At 40.2% G+C, this 16,480-nt stretch overlaps 1 protein-coding gene across 3 annotated transcripts in view; it reads left to right on the forward strand.

Annotated features, from left to right (window-relative positions):
• The window catches only part of naa35 (N-alpha-acetyltransferase 35, NatC auxiliary subunit), a 67,187-nt gene that overhangs the window by 27,666 nt on the left and 23,041 nt on the right, over window positions 1-16,480 (forward strand). For all 3 annotated transcript variants that reach the window (XM_072281609.1, XM_072281611.1, XM_072281610.1), the window contains 3 exons: window positions 1,873-1,939; window positions 8,042-8,085; window positions 11,147-11,197. In XM_072281609.1, coding sequence (XP_072137710.1) covers window positions 1,873-1,939; window positions 8,042-8,085; window positions 11,147-11,197 — 162 coding nt within the window. The remainder of the gene's footprint in view (window positions 1-1,872; window positions 1,940-8,041; window positions 8,086-11,146; window positions 11,198-16,480) is intronic.

Genomic DNA, 16,480 nt, shown 5'->3' on the forward strand with positions numbered 1-16,480 from the left:
TGGAAGTACAAAGGAATACGTGTCCTAATTTATGATTCCGTTAAGGTTAACTTGTAAGTTGAGCTGGTAGTAAGAAAGGCAATTGCAAAATTAGCATTCATTTTAGGAAGCTTAGAACATATAAGCAAGGTTATATTGGAGAGGCTTTAAAAGTCATTGGTCAGATTGCATTTAGAAATTATGAACAGCTTTGGGTCCCTTTTTCTGAGGAAAGATTTTCTCTCATGGAAACACTTAAGAATGATCATGGTAATGACGCCAGGAAGGAAAGGTGTAATGAATAGGGATTACTTGACTCTGGGCCTGTATTCAGTGGAGTTCAGTAGGATAGTGAGGTAGTGGGGAAGAATCTCATTTAAAACCTATCAAATACCGAAAGGCTGGATGAGGAGAGGATGTTTCCATTAGTAGGAGAGTCTAGGATCAGAGGACACAATAGCAGAATAAAACTGAAAAGAGGAGGAGTTTCATTATCCAGGCAGTGGTGAATTTGTTGCTACTGAGAGCTGTGGAGGCCAGGTGTATCTAAGGTAGAGATTGATAGGTTCTTGATTGGTAAAGAGGCTAAAGATTAGGGGGTGGATGTGGGAAAATGGCTTGAAGAGAAGGAAGAAATGGATTTAGGCCCATTGGTGATCCTTTGTTTAAAGCTCGATTAAGGTTACTTAATCATTTTAAAATTTGAAATTAATGAATGCATTCTTAGAAATAAATGATATATAAAGTTCTAAACTATCGAAAAAGATCAAACCAGTGTTGATGGAGAAGCACAACTTTTTGAGGTTAGTTTCCTTATTTGTTGAATAAATATTTTAATCAATATTTATTGACAATATTGTTATTGGTTTATTACAGTCACAAGTACCAAAATACAGTGAAAAACTTGCCTTGCATACTGTTAACACAGATTAAATCATTGCATGGTGCATTGTACGAGAAAAAGGTAAAATAATAACAATGTAGAATGAAGTGCAAAAACTACCAAAAAAAAGAACAGTGCAGATAGACAATAAAGTGTAAGATCATAAGGAGGTAGGTTATGAGGTCAGGAGTCAATATTGTGTCTAACAACAAATTGTAGATGTGGCTGGTCGTAATACTTGCCCAGCAAAACAGTTAAATTATTGGGGGGAAAAGAAATCCAAGGGCCGATAAAACATCAATTTCCAATCAATATTCACATTCTCGAATCTCTAAAGTACCCCTTCAGTGTGACTGGTAATCTTCTCAGAAGTAGACATATGTTTTCCTACATCAGAGTTTGACCCAGCGCATGTTGGATAAATAGTAGGGAGGCACAGTGAACTAGTTTTCCTTCTCCTTCATCATTGGGATCTTTTTCATACCATTAAAGTTTTCCTCAGGCCAGTAAAAGAATATATTGTGAATGGCCTAGCACTAATGAAGTATTATATTTTTTTAGTTGGTGCCAGTTGTTGTGTCAATTTATCACTCCTGATTTCGAAGTCATTTTTCTACTCCTTTTTCTCTTGTTCTAACTCTCCCCTTTTCCTCATCTTAACACTTCCTTTATTTATAATTTATTCCAGCTCTGATGGGAGGTTATCATCTTAAAGCGTTAAACTGTTTGCCTCCACTGATAGTACCTAATCTGCTGAATGGTTTCAGCATTTACTGATTTTATTCTACTTTAGAAGTTAATTAAGTGGTGATTGCAATTCTCACTGAAGGGAGAAGAATAAAATGAAAATAGAAATCCACAGGAGGGAAAAAATGGAGTAATGCATATTACTGGAATCTGTTAGTTGGAGGCATTCTCTCCCCCCCGCCCCCCCATATCACTGTACCTTGGTACATGTGACAATAGTAATAAACCAAGATACTAACTTTTACTTTTATTTGTATTTTCAGGAGGATTTTCAGTCAATGACTTATGGTTTTAAAATGGCCAATAATGTCACAGATCTAAGGGTTACAGGTGAGTATTTTTGACATAATTTTTAAATGCCTCTTCAGACGTAGAATATTTAGGATCAAATACCTTGCTTTTCTGCACATCTGACAAGTCCATTAGATATGTTCCTGGTGTCTGCAGCTATCAACATTGCTCCTATGTTGTATTATCTGCAAATGTTTAAAATGTGGCTGCTGTGTTTAAGTCTAATGTTATTGTCTGAAGTTTGAATAATTATTTCTATTTGGATAGAGGTAAAAGGTTATCCTAATTATTATAGCTCTTAGAAATCTAGTTTTGTATCGAAAGGTTTTGTATAATTGGGGGAAGGAGAAGAGTGAAAACCATATTTCAGTTATTGTTATATACCATATCATGTGGCATGGCAATCATAATCTTTCCATGACCATAATTGTTCTTGGCAAATTCTTCTACAGAAGTGGTTTGCCTTTGTGTTCTTCTGGGCAGTGTCTTTATAAGATGGGTGACCTAGCCAGTATGGATACTCTTCAGAGATCATCTGGCTGGCATCATTGACAATTATAACCAATACTTGTGATATGCACCAGCTGCTAATATGACCATTCACCTCCTGCTCCCATGGCTTCATGTGACCCTGATTTTGGCCTGGGGGGTGGTGGTAAGTAGATGGTACACCTTGCCCAAGGATGACCTGCAGACTAGTAGAGGGAAGGAGTACCTTACAGGGTAGAGATGTATCCCACTCTGCAACCCAAGTGTACCTACCCAGTGTAGACTGCGCTTTAATTTGAACTTTTTTCTTTAATTTCTGAAAGTGGTAAATTTTCTAAATTGCAGATTTATGAGTGGTTCAATTTCTCACTTATTTTTTTTCATGTGTCAGCATAGAAATATATTGTTGCAATGTGTCAGACTCCTGCTGTCCTTGAAGGCATTGAACAAGATGATTAAAATAGCACTTGAGCCCTGAGGAGCAAGAGTTTTAAAAAGGGAGCTAAGGCAATGAATATTTGCTTAATTAGCACACCAGGAAGAGTGGTCAGTGATGTAGGTAATCTATCTAAATTAAATTGCACTATTATAAAGATGCTAAATTTATTAGGTCAATGATAATCATTTTAGATACACTTACAGTGAAATGCATCATTTGTGTCAAATGAAATCAGTGAGAATTGTGCTGGGCAGCCCGCAAGTGTTGCCACACTTATGGTGCCAACATAGCATGCTCACAACTCACTAAACCTAACCTGTCTGTTTGGAACATGGGAGGAAGCTGCTACATCCAGATGTGACCCATGCACTCACAGGGAGAATGTACAAAATCCTTACAGACAGTACTGGAATATCTTATAGCTGCTACAATAATGCATTGCACTAACAGCGATGTTACCATGTCTCAGAGGATGGAATAGGGATAGCAATGCAGTTGATTTGCATCTGCAGCCTTTTAGAATTTGTGAGATCATCAGTACTTTGAAAATCCTCATTTGCAGTAATACCTGCAGCTCAAGGAACTTGAGTGCACAATTATTGAGCGAGAGTCCGAAGTACAGATACCATGAGGAATGGGGATAAGACCATAAGATATAAAAGCAGAATTAGGCTATTTGACCCATTGAGGCTGCTCTGCCATTTTATCATGGCTGATTCATTTTCTTTCTTAGCCCCGATCTCTTGCCTTTGCTCCGTAAGACTTCATGCAGGAATCTATCAACCTCTGCCTTAAATATACCTAAAGACTTGGCAACGAATTTCACAGATTCACCACTCTCTAACTAAAGAAATTCCTCCTCATCTCTGTTCTAGAAGGATGCCCTTCTATCCTGAGGATGAGGAGAATTACCCAGCACTTAGAATCATTAAGTTAGTTACATTCCTAAAATTAGGTTGTATTAGTAGTCATAAGTGTCACCAGTGTGGTTAGTGGTCAGAGACAGGAAGATGCTACTTGGAAACAGCCAGCATAGGGAATCCCAGACGTTCATTATTTGAGTTACTTGTTTTGTGCCACCCATGGGTATAAGAACAAAGTCTGCAGGGTGAATGACCAACACAACATGATATGGACGAGAGATACAGACAGGACTGTGTTCATAGTAGCAGTTGATGTGGTTGGATAGATAATTATTTTTCTCCCCAGGTGCAACCAGGATTTTTATAGGTAGTATTGCTAGAGTTTAAGAACTTCTCTCTGACTGCAAAAGAATTTGGAGTGGAGAGATAAGATCCATTTGTTGGCATTGACACAGTTATGATTGAGATATTACCGAGAAGTCAGTGAGCTAGAGCAGATGTGAAAATTCAAATGAAATTAAGATGCAAGTAAATTGTGATTGTTAAGTAACCCTCAAACTAGCATGGGGTCAAGATGATTAGATGGTTAAAGAAGTTGCAAAAAGAGTGGCGTGAATAGCAAGGGATTTGATTTGTAGAGTAATGGCATCTAATGGAGAGGTCAGTTCCACTGGGGAGGATTTCTCTTAAACTTGTTTGGGATAAGTATCTGCTGAGTCCAGTGGTGGCAAAGGTAGATTTGGGATGGTTTTGAGATGATTCAGGAAATACTCAATGTAATGCAGTCAGAAATATTGAAGATTATAGAGTAGAATAACAATTTGAGTGAAATTAATGGATGAATTAAAAATGCAAAGCTTGAGAGAGGTAATTGGATATAAGAAAATCACACCTCTTTGTATATATTTTTGTGCAAACCTATTATGACAAAACAGACACATTAACAACACAATGAAAATTGACTTGACTTGATATATAATATAGGTTTGCTTTCTAAGATCCCAAGTCGAGACCTCAATCCCATTGTTAAACATACATTAAGAATTTGGTTTCAGTTTCATAGATTTTTTTGAGCTTAATAACTTTTTCTTTCTAGTAAAATCCATCTTAATTATTTTTTTAAACCATCAATTTTGGATCAGACCTTTTTAATTTGGAAAACCAAAGGAATAATAACTTATTTAGATTTTTTTATTGGGGATTGTTTAATGTCTTTCGCTCAGTTAGTGGACAAATATGACTTATCTAATGCACACTTTTTTAGATATTTACAAATTAGGAATTCTTTACGTAGTTTACTTCCAAATTTTCCCTGTCCTTATCTACCCAAGGTGATAGGTACCATTTCAAAAAGGACTGATAGCTATAATTTATAAATGGTTATTGAATTTGCGAAAGGTATCTAACGATAAAATTAAAGGTGTATGGGAATTGAAATTTCGAGAGTCAGTTTCAGATAATCAATGGGATAAAATTTTTCATTTGGTAAATACTTCATCTATTTGTGCCCGTCACTCCTTGATACAGTTCAAGGTAGTACATTGGGCACATATGTCAAAGGATAAATTAGCCCGTATTTTTCCCAATATTAATCCTATTTGTGACAGATGTAATATTGAGGTGGCTACTTTAATTCGTATGTTTTGGTCTTGTATCAAGATATATAATTTTTGGAAAGATGTCTTTAAAACTTTATCAAAAGTCTTGAATTTGGACCTACAACCGAATTTATTTACAGCAACTTTTGGTATCATTCCACCAGAAGCAGAATATATTCCTGTTTCCACTCAACTGATGATAGCTTTTACAACTTTATTGGCTAGGAGAGCCATTTTGCTCAAGTGGAAGAATTCTAATCAACCTTTATTGGCTTTCCTCCATTCTGTCCTGTCTAAGTTTAGAGAAAATAAGAAGTCGGACATTTGATACATCCTCTAAATTTGAAGAAACCTGGCGACCTTTTATTCAATATTTTCATATGGTTTGATTTATTGCTCCTCCAGTTACTTTCTCAAAACTTTGGATTTGATCAGAAAGTTTCTCTTTCTTCTTGCTTTTACTCTCAGTATGGGCTGCCCAATCCCCTTTTATTTCTTTTTCTTTTTTTTTTACCTTTTGTTTTTGTTCATAGAGAGAAAAAAAAATTATAAAAGCTTCTTTATCTTTTTTTCTTTTTATGAAATGATAACAGGAGAATTGATTGTCTTATTTTTTATTATATATTATTAGATTAATACTATGTATGATCTTGATCATGTTTATTTTACCTTTTATATGTATTGTTATCGATATAGATATTTAAGAAAATTCTCCTCTTTGTATATATGTACTTTTTAAAAAATTAATAATAAGATTGGTAAAGAAAGATATAATATAGGGAAGTAGTTGATAACTAAATTTTTCAAGGTGTAAAACTTCACTAGACTATGAGAAACAAGGGTTACAGTGAAAAAAACAAAACTATCACCCTCATGATAAAGTTACAAATGTAAGAAGTAGAGATGAAGAATGAAAGAGTGATGAAGAAGTTTAGGAAAGGAGACAAAACAGTGTGAGAAAACAAGCAAAAAAAGTTTTTTTTAACATATCTGCACTAGTTTTTACAGAGATCAGCCAATATAAATGTTCAAAATAAATTTATTATCAAAGTACATATATGTCACCATATACGACCGACCCTGAGATTTGCTTTCCTGCAGACATGTTCAACAAATCCAATCACCATAATGTTGTTCTTTTTCATACCTTGTGGCACATCGGGCAGCACTTTTGCCATTTCCGTAGCGTTTGACTGTTTTTTTATGAGGCCAAGTTGCTGGCTCACCGCTCAACCCAGTACGGATGGAAAATGTATGAGGAGCCAGCTAGATTCAAACTAGGGATCATTTGCCTCAAAGTCCAGTGCTGATGCTACTACACCACCACACTACTGGCTGGCTTGGTAATAACCAGAATAGAGTAGATGAAAGAACACATCCAACAGGGCAGACACCAGTATATAATTTTAATAAATAAGGAATAAATATTGAAAACATGAGATAAAGATTCCTTGAGCCCATAAGTTGTGGGAAGAGTTCAGTGATGGGGCAAATGAAGTTGAGTGAAGTTATCCCCTCTGATTGAAGAGCTTGATTGTTGAGGGGCTATAACTATTCCCAAACCTCATTGTGTTGGCCCCGAGGCTTCTGTACCTTCTTCCTGATGGCAGTAGCAGGAAGAGGTCATGATCTGGTTGCTGCGGGTCCCTGATGATGGATGCTGCCTTGCTGCAGCAGTTCTCTGTGTAAGGTATGTGCAATGGTGGGAAGGGTTTTACCCTTGATGGACTGGTCTGTATCCACTACTTTTCATAGTATTTTCTGTTCAAGGCCATTGGTATTTCCATAATAGGCTGTGATGGAGCCAATCAGTATACTCTCCACCACACACCTGTAGAAGTTTTGGATGTCATGCCGAAGCTTCGCAAACTACTAAGGAAGTAGAGGCACTGCCATGTTTTCTTCGTAATTGCACTTGTGTTCTGGGCCAGGATGGGTCCTCTGGAATTATAACATCAAGGAATTTAAAGTTGCAGATCTTTTCCCACTTGTGATCCCCATGAAGACTGGCGTGAGAACCTCTGGTTTCCTCCTCCCAAAGTCAATAATCTGCCCCTTGGTCTTGCTGACATTGAGAATGAGGTTGTTGTTGTGGCACCACTCAGCCATATCTTCAATTTATTGAGTCCCTCACAGGCAGATATGGAGGAAGTACACACATCAAAGTTGCTGTTGAACGCAGCAGGCAAAGCAGCATCTCCAGGAAGAGGTACAGTGGACGTTTCAGGCCAAGACCCTTCGTCAGGACTAAGTTTTCTCGTCCTGATGAAGGGTCTCGGCCTGAAACGTCGACTGTACCTCTTCCTAGAGATGCTGCATGGCCTGCTGCGTTCCCCAGCAACTTTGATGTGTGTTGCTTGAATTTCCAGCATCTGCAGAATTCCTGTTGTTTGATGGAGGAAGTACAGTTGGAATAGGAAATGGCAAAGAAATAAATGATGCATATCATCCAATTGCTTTAAAGGTACTAGTATTTTTATAATATCCCCCCCCCAAGAAATGAAAATGCATCAAAATGAAAACTTGTAATTAATTGTATTAAGTACTGAAAAAGATTGGTATATTATTTGTCTCATTATCCCTCATGAAATTTCAGAGAGGAAGATGTCATATTGAACAAAGTATTTTTGAGCTACCACCAATCCTTGTGGGATTATTGTTTCATGTGGTGTGATTTATGACTGAGGATTTTTAATCTTCAAAATATGGTATAAGATAGTGTTTTTCAACATTTATTAAATTCTATTTCCAGGCATGTTGAAAGATGTAGAAGATGATTTGCAAAGAAGAGTGAAGGTACTTCATCATTTCAGAGTGTGAAGCATACATTTTACTTCAGCATTCCTATAGAATACATAATTGGGTAGATTAAGAACTAGTTTAATGACAAAGCAAGCAAATAAATATTCAAAATTTACAATAAATATTACTTTTATGAAACAAAACTTTATATATAAGATTCAGCTGTTGGTCAAAATAAATTAAAGATTAGTGTCAAATTAATGAGAAGAATATTAATTTTGCCATGTAGCGTGTCATCATCCAGAAGTGTGAATGGGACACTTACTCGGAATCCACCTCCACCATTGCTACAAGCTGCCCACTAGCTTCAGCAATGCTGCAAAGGAAAACAAGTGGAGCGAGTGACTATGGAAAAACTAAATGTGCCATTGAATCAAAAGTTGCTGGTGAACGCAGCAGGCCAGGCAGCATCTCTAGGAAGAGGTACAGTCGACGTTTCGGGCTGAGACCCTTCGTCAGGACTAACTGAAGGAAGAGCTAGTAAGAGATTTGAAAGTGGGAGGAGGAGGAGGAGACAGGAGGGGGAGAGATGGAGCCAAGAGCTGGACAGTTGATTGGCAAAAGGGATATGAGAGGATCATGGGATAGGAGGCCTAGGGAGAACGAAAAGGGGGGAAAAGCACAGAGGATGGGCAAGGGGTATAGTGAGGGGGAGAAAAAGGAGAGAGAGAGAGAAAGAATGTGTGTATATAAATAAATAACGGATGGGGTACGAGGGGGAGGTGGGGCATTAGCGGAAGTTTGAGAAGTCGATGTTCATGCCATCAGGTTGGAGGCTACCAGACGGAATATAAGGTGTTGTTCCTCCAACCTGAGTGTGGAATCATCTTTACAGTAGAGGAGGCCGTGGATAGACATATCAGAATGGGAATGGGATGTGGAATTAGAATGTGTGGCCACTGGGAGATCCTGCTTTCTCTGGCGGACAGAGCGTAGGTGTTCAGCAAAACGATCTCCCAGTCTGAGTCGGGTCTCGCCAATTGGCCTCTTCTACTGTAAAGATGAAGCCACACTCAGGTTGGAGGAACAACACCTTATTTTCCGTTTGGGGAGCCTCCAACCTGATGGCATGAACATCGACTTCTCAAACTTCCGCTAATGCCCCACTTCCCCTTCGTACCCCATCCGTTATTTATTTATATACGCACATTCTTTCTCTCTCTCTCCTTTTTCTCCCTCTGTCCCTCTGACTATACCCTTGCCCATCCTCTGGGTTCCCCCCCCCCCTGTCTTTCTCCCTGGACCTCCTGTCCCATGATCCTCTCATACCCTCTTTGCCAATCACCTGTCCAGCTCTTGGCTCCATCCCTCCCCCTCCTGTCTTCTCCTATCATTTTGGATCTCCCCATCCCCCTCCCACCTTCAAATCTCTTACTAGCTCTTCTTTCAGTTAGTCCTGACGAAGGGTCTCAGCCCGAAACGTCGACTGTACCTCTTCCTAGAGGTGCTGCCTGGCTTGCTGCGTTCACCAGCAACCTTGATGTGTGTTGCTTGAATTTCTAGCATCTGCAGAATTCCTAGTGTTTGTGTGTGTCATTGAATGGCAGGGCTGAGCAGAGGAGCTGAGGCGAGTGTCGTGCCACCTTCAGCTCGTCACAGGGATGAATGCACTGCCCCTGGCCAATACCACCAGCTCTTGTTTGCCTGCATTAGGTTTCTTTCTTTCTTTTAGCCAACCTTTTAAGACCAACTGATCGCTGCACCTTGTCTGGCTGCCCGCCACAGTAGTGTAGCGGTTAGTGCAATGCTATTACAGCTCAGAGCATCGAAGTTCAGAGTTTACTCCTGGAGTCCCCTGGAAAGAGTCTCTGTACGTCCTCCCTGTGGAACATGTGGGTGTTCTCCTGGTCCTCCAATTTCCTCCTAAAGTCCAAAGATGTACTGGGTAGATTAATTGGTCATTGTAAATTGCCCTGTGATTAGTTTAGAGTTAAATTTGGAGTTGTCAGTAGTGGCTGGGTGGTACAGCTCGAAGGGCCAGAAGGACCTATTCAACGATGTGTCTTTAAGTAAAATAAATAAATCTGCAAAGGATATCAAAAGTACATAAAACTAATGTTATAAATGCTTTCTCAGAGGTCAGAAGGAAGACTTGAGAAAGTGAAATGTATCTTTCAGAAGGGAAGTGGAAATCAAAGGTTGTAGTTCCATCTTTTGACTGTATGCTATAAATAGTGCCCCAGAGTAGAACTCCCTTCCTAACTACTCTGCCACAGAAAGTTTCATCTACTGAAGTCAGGTCAATGTGGGGAAAAAAAACAAAATACTTCCTCTATTTTCAAGTAAATTATTTTGTATATTAAATATTACTTGATTAAAACTTGAAGTCTAAAGATGTACTCAGAATCTGGTTTATTATCACTGACTTATGTTGTGGAACCTTTTTTTGTGGCATCAGTACAGTACAAAAACATTAAAATTGCTCTAAATTACAAAATAAATTAGTGAAAAAAAGAAACAATGGGATTATGTTCACAGACTGTTCAGAAATTTGGTGGTAGAGGGAAGAAGTTGTTTCTGAATCATGGAACGTGGGTCTTCTGGCTTTTGTGCTTCTCCCCTAACGTTGGTAACAGGAAGAGTGCATGTACTGGAGTTTGAGGGTCTTTAGCAATGGATGCTACCTTCTTGAGGTACCACCTTTCTGAAGCTTTCCTCTTGATTGGGGGATTATGCTCGTGGTGGAGCTTCTTGAATCTACAGCCCTCTCTTTCAGTGCTGTGCATTGGAGTCTCCATTCCTTGTTGTGATGCAGCCAGTTAGAATAATCTCTACTGTACGTTCATAGAAATTTGCTAGAGTTTTTGGTGATATCCTAAAGCTCCCTCCCACCTCTGACCCCCTCAGTGAGGACTAATGTGTGTTCTCCTGCAGCCTAAGAGTGGAATTTTATGAATTTACTTTTAGTAAGTGGCAATTTTTGAAGATCTTCATATTATTCTGAATCTCTGCAGGCTTCAGGAAATGTGGGATACCTTTGTTGAGGATACAGATTTTTAAAACACAAAAAAAAAGTTTCTCCAATTTTTTATGATATTTCTCTTTTTCCTGGCAGAGCACTAGGAGTCGACAAGGAGAGGAACGCAATCCAGAGGTTGAACTTGAAGTGAGCATATGTTGATTCTGAAGATTAAATCAGTATATATATTGTTTTTGTACAGTGGGTAGTGTTCAGGATTTGGGAGCAAATGCAATGCATTATTTAAAGATTCAATGCAGTAACAGCTTAATGTTCTGTGATTTCTGTTCATACTCATAAGTTTAAAGTTTTTATTTAGAGTATCTGTACTTTCCAAACACAGGTTTCACTCAGTGGCACACAAAGGCTTTACCAACTTGAGAAAGTACTGGAACACTTTCTGAGTACGTGTTAAAAAAGTTATTCAAGGTTCTAGGGAGACTGGTAAATGTTTCCAAGCTTGCACAATAAAGTCCTTTTCAGACAAAGTGGCAAGGAGAAAGACTCAAGTTAGCTAAGTGCTTTTTGGAAGGAAAACAAAAATCAAGTGCCATGACTGATCTCTTGACTGTCTAGGGAGCTGAGGGTGAGGGTGGAGGGTTATTTTTCTGATTGGAAATCTGTGGCCAGTAATGCACCATGAGGATTTGTGCTGAGATCTTTGTAATAACGTGAATGTGAACTTGGGAGGTATGATATGTAAGTTTGTTGATGATATGAAAGATGGTGGTGTCACAGATGGTGACTAAGGTCTAAGGCTGCACCATGATATAGGTCAGCTGGAAAGTTGAGAGGAGCAAGGACAAATGAAATGTTAATTATGACCGGTGTAAGGTCTGCCAACAAAGCCAGGATGTATAGTAAATGGTAAGGATCTGGTAAACAAAGATTCCTTGGAGTACAAGTCTATAGGTCCTTAAAAATAACGCATTGGTGCATAAAGTGATGAAGAATACATATGTTGACCGTGGACGAATATAAGCGCTAGGACATAATCTTACCACTTGATTAGGCCATATCTGCAGTATTGAGTGCAGTTCTGGTCACCCCACTGTAAGAAGGATGTGATATGCTGGAGAGGATACAAAGATAATTCAGCTATCTTTTGCTTAGGATAGAATGTATCTCTTGTAAGGAAAGAAACATAGAAAACCTACAGCACAATACAGTACAGGCCCTTCGACCCACAAAGCTGTGCCGAACATGTCCTTACCTTAGAAATTAACTAGGTTACCCATACCCTCTATTTTTCTAAGTTCCGTGTACCTATCCAGGAGTCTCTTAAAAGACCCTATCATTATCTGCCTCCACCGCGGTCACTGGCAGCCCATTCCACGCACTCACCACTTTCTGCATAAAGAAACTTAGCCCTGACATCTCCTCTGTACCTACTTCCAAGCACCTTAAAACTGTGCTGTCTCGTGTTAGCCATTTCAGCCCTGGGAAAAAGCCTCTGACTATCAATGCCTCTCATCATCTTACACACCTCTATCAGGTCACTTCTCATCCTCCGTCCCTCCAAGGAGAAAAGGCCGAGTTCACTCAACCTATTCTCATAAGGCATGCTCCCCAATCCAGGCAACATCCTTGTAAATCTCCTCTGCACCCTTTCCATGGTTTCCACATCCTTCCTGTAGTGAGGTGACCAGAACTGAGCACAGTACTCCAAGTGGGATCTGACCAGGGGGGTCTTATATAGCTGCAACATTACCTCTCAGCTCCTAAACTCAATCCCATGATTGATGAAGGCCAATGCACTGTATGCCTTCTTAACCACAGAGTCAAGCTGTGTAGCAGCTTTGAATTTCCTGTGGACTCTGACCCCAAGATCCCTCTGATCCTCCACACTGCCAAGAGTCTTACCATTAATACTATATTCTGTCACCATGTTTGACCTACCAAAATGAACCACCTCACACTTATCTGGGTTGAACTCCATCTGCCACTTCTCAGTCCAGTTTTGCATCCTATCAATATCCCGCTGTAACATCTGACAGCCCTCCACACTATCCACAACATGCCCAACCTGTGTGTCATCAGCAAATTTACTAACCCATGCTTCCACTTCCTCATCCAGGTCATTTATAAAAATCACAAAGAGTACAGGTCCCAGAACAGATCCCTGAGGCACACCATTGGTCACCGACCTCCATGCAGAATATGATCCATCTGCAACCACTCTTTGCCTTCTGTGGGCAAGCCAGTTCTGGATCCACAAAGCAATGTCCCCTTGGATCCCATGCCTTCTTACTTTCTCAATAAGCCTTGCATAGGGTACCTTATCAAATGCCTTGCAGAAATCTATATATACTACATCTACTGCTCTACCTTCATCAATGTGTTTAGTCACATCCTCAAAAAATTCAGTCAGGCTCATAAGGCACGACATGCCTTTGACAAAGCCATGCTGACTATTCCTAATCATATTATGCCTCTCCAAATGTTCATAAATCCTGTCTGTCAGGATCTCTTCCATCAACTTACCAACCACTGAAGTAAGACTCACTGGTCTATAATTTCATGGGCTATGTCTACTCCCTTTCTTGAATAAGGGAACAACATCCACAACCCTCCAATCCTCCGGAACCTCCCACTGATGATGCAAAGATCACCGCCAGAGACTCAGCAATCTCCTCCCTCGCCTCCCACAGTAGCCTGGGGAATATCTCGTCCAGTCCCGGTGACTTATCCAACTTCATGCTTTCCAAAAGCTCCAGCACATCCTCTTCCTTAATATCTACATGCTCAAGCTTTTCAGTCCACTGTAAGTCATCCCTACGGCCAAGATCCTTTACCGTAGTGAATACTTATTAAGTACCTCTGCTATCTTCTCCGGTTCCATACGCACTTTTTCACTGTCACACTTGATTGGTCCTATTCTCTCACGTCTTATCCTCTTGCTCTTCACATACTTGCGAAATGCCTTGGGGTTTTCCTCAATCCTGTCCGCCAAGGCCTTCTCATGGCCCCTTTGGGCTCTCCTAATTTCATTCTTAAGCTCCTTCCTGCTAGCCTTATGGTCTTCTCGATCTTTATCATTACCTAGTTTTTTTTGAAGCTTTCGTAAGCTCTTCTTTTCTTCTTGACTAGATTTACAACAGCCTTTGTACACCATGGTTGCTGTACCCTACCATCCTTTCCCTGTCTCATTGGAACATACCTATGCAGAACTCCATGCAAATATCCCCTGAATATTTGCCACATTTCTTCCGTATGTTTCCCTAAGAACATCTGTTTCCAATTTATGCTTCTAAGTTCTAGCCTGATAGCTTCATATTTCCCTTTACTCCAATTAAACGCTTTCCTAACTTTTCTGTTCTTATCCCTCTCCAAAGCTATGGTAAAGGAGATAGAATTGTGATCACTATCTCCAAAATGCTCCCCCACTGAGAGACCTGACACCTGACCAGATTCATTTCCCAATACCAGATTAAGTACAGCCTCTCCTCTTGTAGGCTTATCTACATATTGTGTCAAGAAACCTTCCTGAACACACCTAACAAACTCCACCCCATCTAAACCCCTCGCTCTCGCTCTCAGGAGGTGCCAATGGATATTTGGGAAATTAAAATCTCCCGCCACAACAACCCTGTTATTATTACACCTTTCCAGAATCTATCTCCCTATCTGCTCCTCAGTGTTTCTGTTATTCTTGGGTGGTCTATATTTAAAAAAACACCCAGTAGAGTTATTGACCCCTTCCTGTTCCTAACTTCCACCCACCTTTGTGGTCCTGCTTCTCAGCTTCCTTCCTAACGCCCTGTAGTCTATTTTCAGGACCTCCTCCCTTTTTCTGCCTTTGTCGTTGGTACCGATATGTACCACGACCTCGCTCTGTTCTCTTTCCCACTTCAGGATATCATGGACGTGATCAGAAGCATCCCAGACCTTGGCACCTGGGAGGCAAACTACTATCCGTGTTTCTTTCCTGCGCCCACAGAATCGCCTGTCTGACCCCCTAACTATAGAGTCCCCTATCGCTAATGCCATCCTCTTCCTTTCCTTACCCCTCTGAGCCACAGGGCCAGACTCTGTGCCAGAGGAGCAGCTACTGTTGCTTCCCACAAGTAAGCCGTTCCCCCCTCCCCCAACAGCACTCAAGCAGGAGTACTTATTGGTAAGGGGGACAGCCACAGGGGTACTCTCTAGCCTCTGACTCCTGCTCTTCTCTCTCCTGACTGTTACCCACTTAACTGTCTCCCGAGGCCCCGGTGTGACTACCTGTCTATAGCTCCTCTCTAACACCTCCTCACTCTCCCTGACCAGACAAAAGTCATCGAGCTGCATCTTGAGTTCCCTAACATGGTCCCTAAAGAGCTGCAGCTCGACGCACCTGGCGCAGACGTGGCCATCCGGGAGGCTGGGAGTCGCCAGGACTTGCCACATCTGACACCAAGCGCAGGACACCGGCCTCACACACATACTTCCTGTCTTTACTCTTTGCAGATAACCTACCTGGCCCTGACCCATTACTGCCGAAGCCCTGTTGAGCCAAAGCCTTCCTACTCTGTCACCCGCTCTACAAAGCTGACTCCTTTTAAACTCTTCTCGCTGTTCTACATGACTGACGTCCACACACTTGCACAGTCATGCCCCAATCAAACTGCTGAAGAAATAACTCTCCTTTTAAACTTTTCTTGCTTTTAAACTCTTCTCTTTGTTCTACCGTGCTGACGTCCACGAGCTTGCGCAATCATGCGCCGATCAAAACCTAGATAAGCTGGGTTTGGTTTCCATGGAGTAGTGGAGGCTGCTGAGTGATATATAAAGTATGATTGGTATAAGTAGGATAAATAGTGAAAAATCTTCTGGTTATCAGGTGCCTAAGGTAAGAGGGTGTGTCGGCAGGTACTCTCTTAACATTTACTTAAGAAAATTCTAGACAATACTTGCATTGCCAAAACATAAAAGGCTATGAACATATTGTGGGTAAATGGGATTTGTAAAAGAGTACAATTGGCAGTTTGGATATAGTGAACCAAAGGGCCTGTTTCTGTGCTGTCTGATTCTATGACATCATGGAAGGCATCTTGTTGTAGCACACTAGCCCCACCTAGGGTACTGCAGGAAATAGAATTTATTTAAGCAAATTTGCGAGGGGAGTAAATCTAAATAAAATGAGAGAGCATACTTTAAACATCATTAAAACTAACTTGTTTTGTTGCATATTGAATTAGCTATTTACAACCATTTTAACAAAAAGGGGTAAAATTTAAAGACAAAGAAGAGCCAAATTGTTGCAAGATGGAATTTAATGTAATCCATTATGCAAATTTTGTGATGGAGTTGTGTTCTGTGGAGGAATAATTTGTTTGCAGCACCATTCATAAACATAATTCAGTGAATAATGTTTAATAATTAAAGACAGCAAGTAGATTTAAGAAGACTGTTCCTTTAACATAGAAATTATGGTTTACATTCTAATGAGAT

This window comes from Mobula birostris, chromosome 17 (assembly GCF_030028105.1).
Source record: "Mobula birostris isolate sMobBir1 chromosome 17, sMobBir1.hap1, whole genome shotgun sequence".
NCBI classification, from domain to species: Eukaryota; Metazoa; Chordata; class Chondrichthyes; order Myliobatiformes; family Myliobatidae; genus Mobula; species Mobula birostris.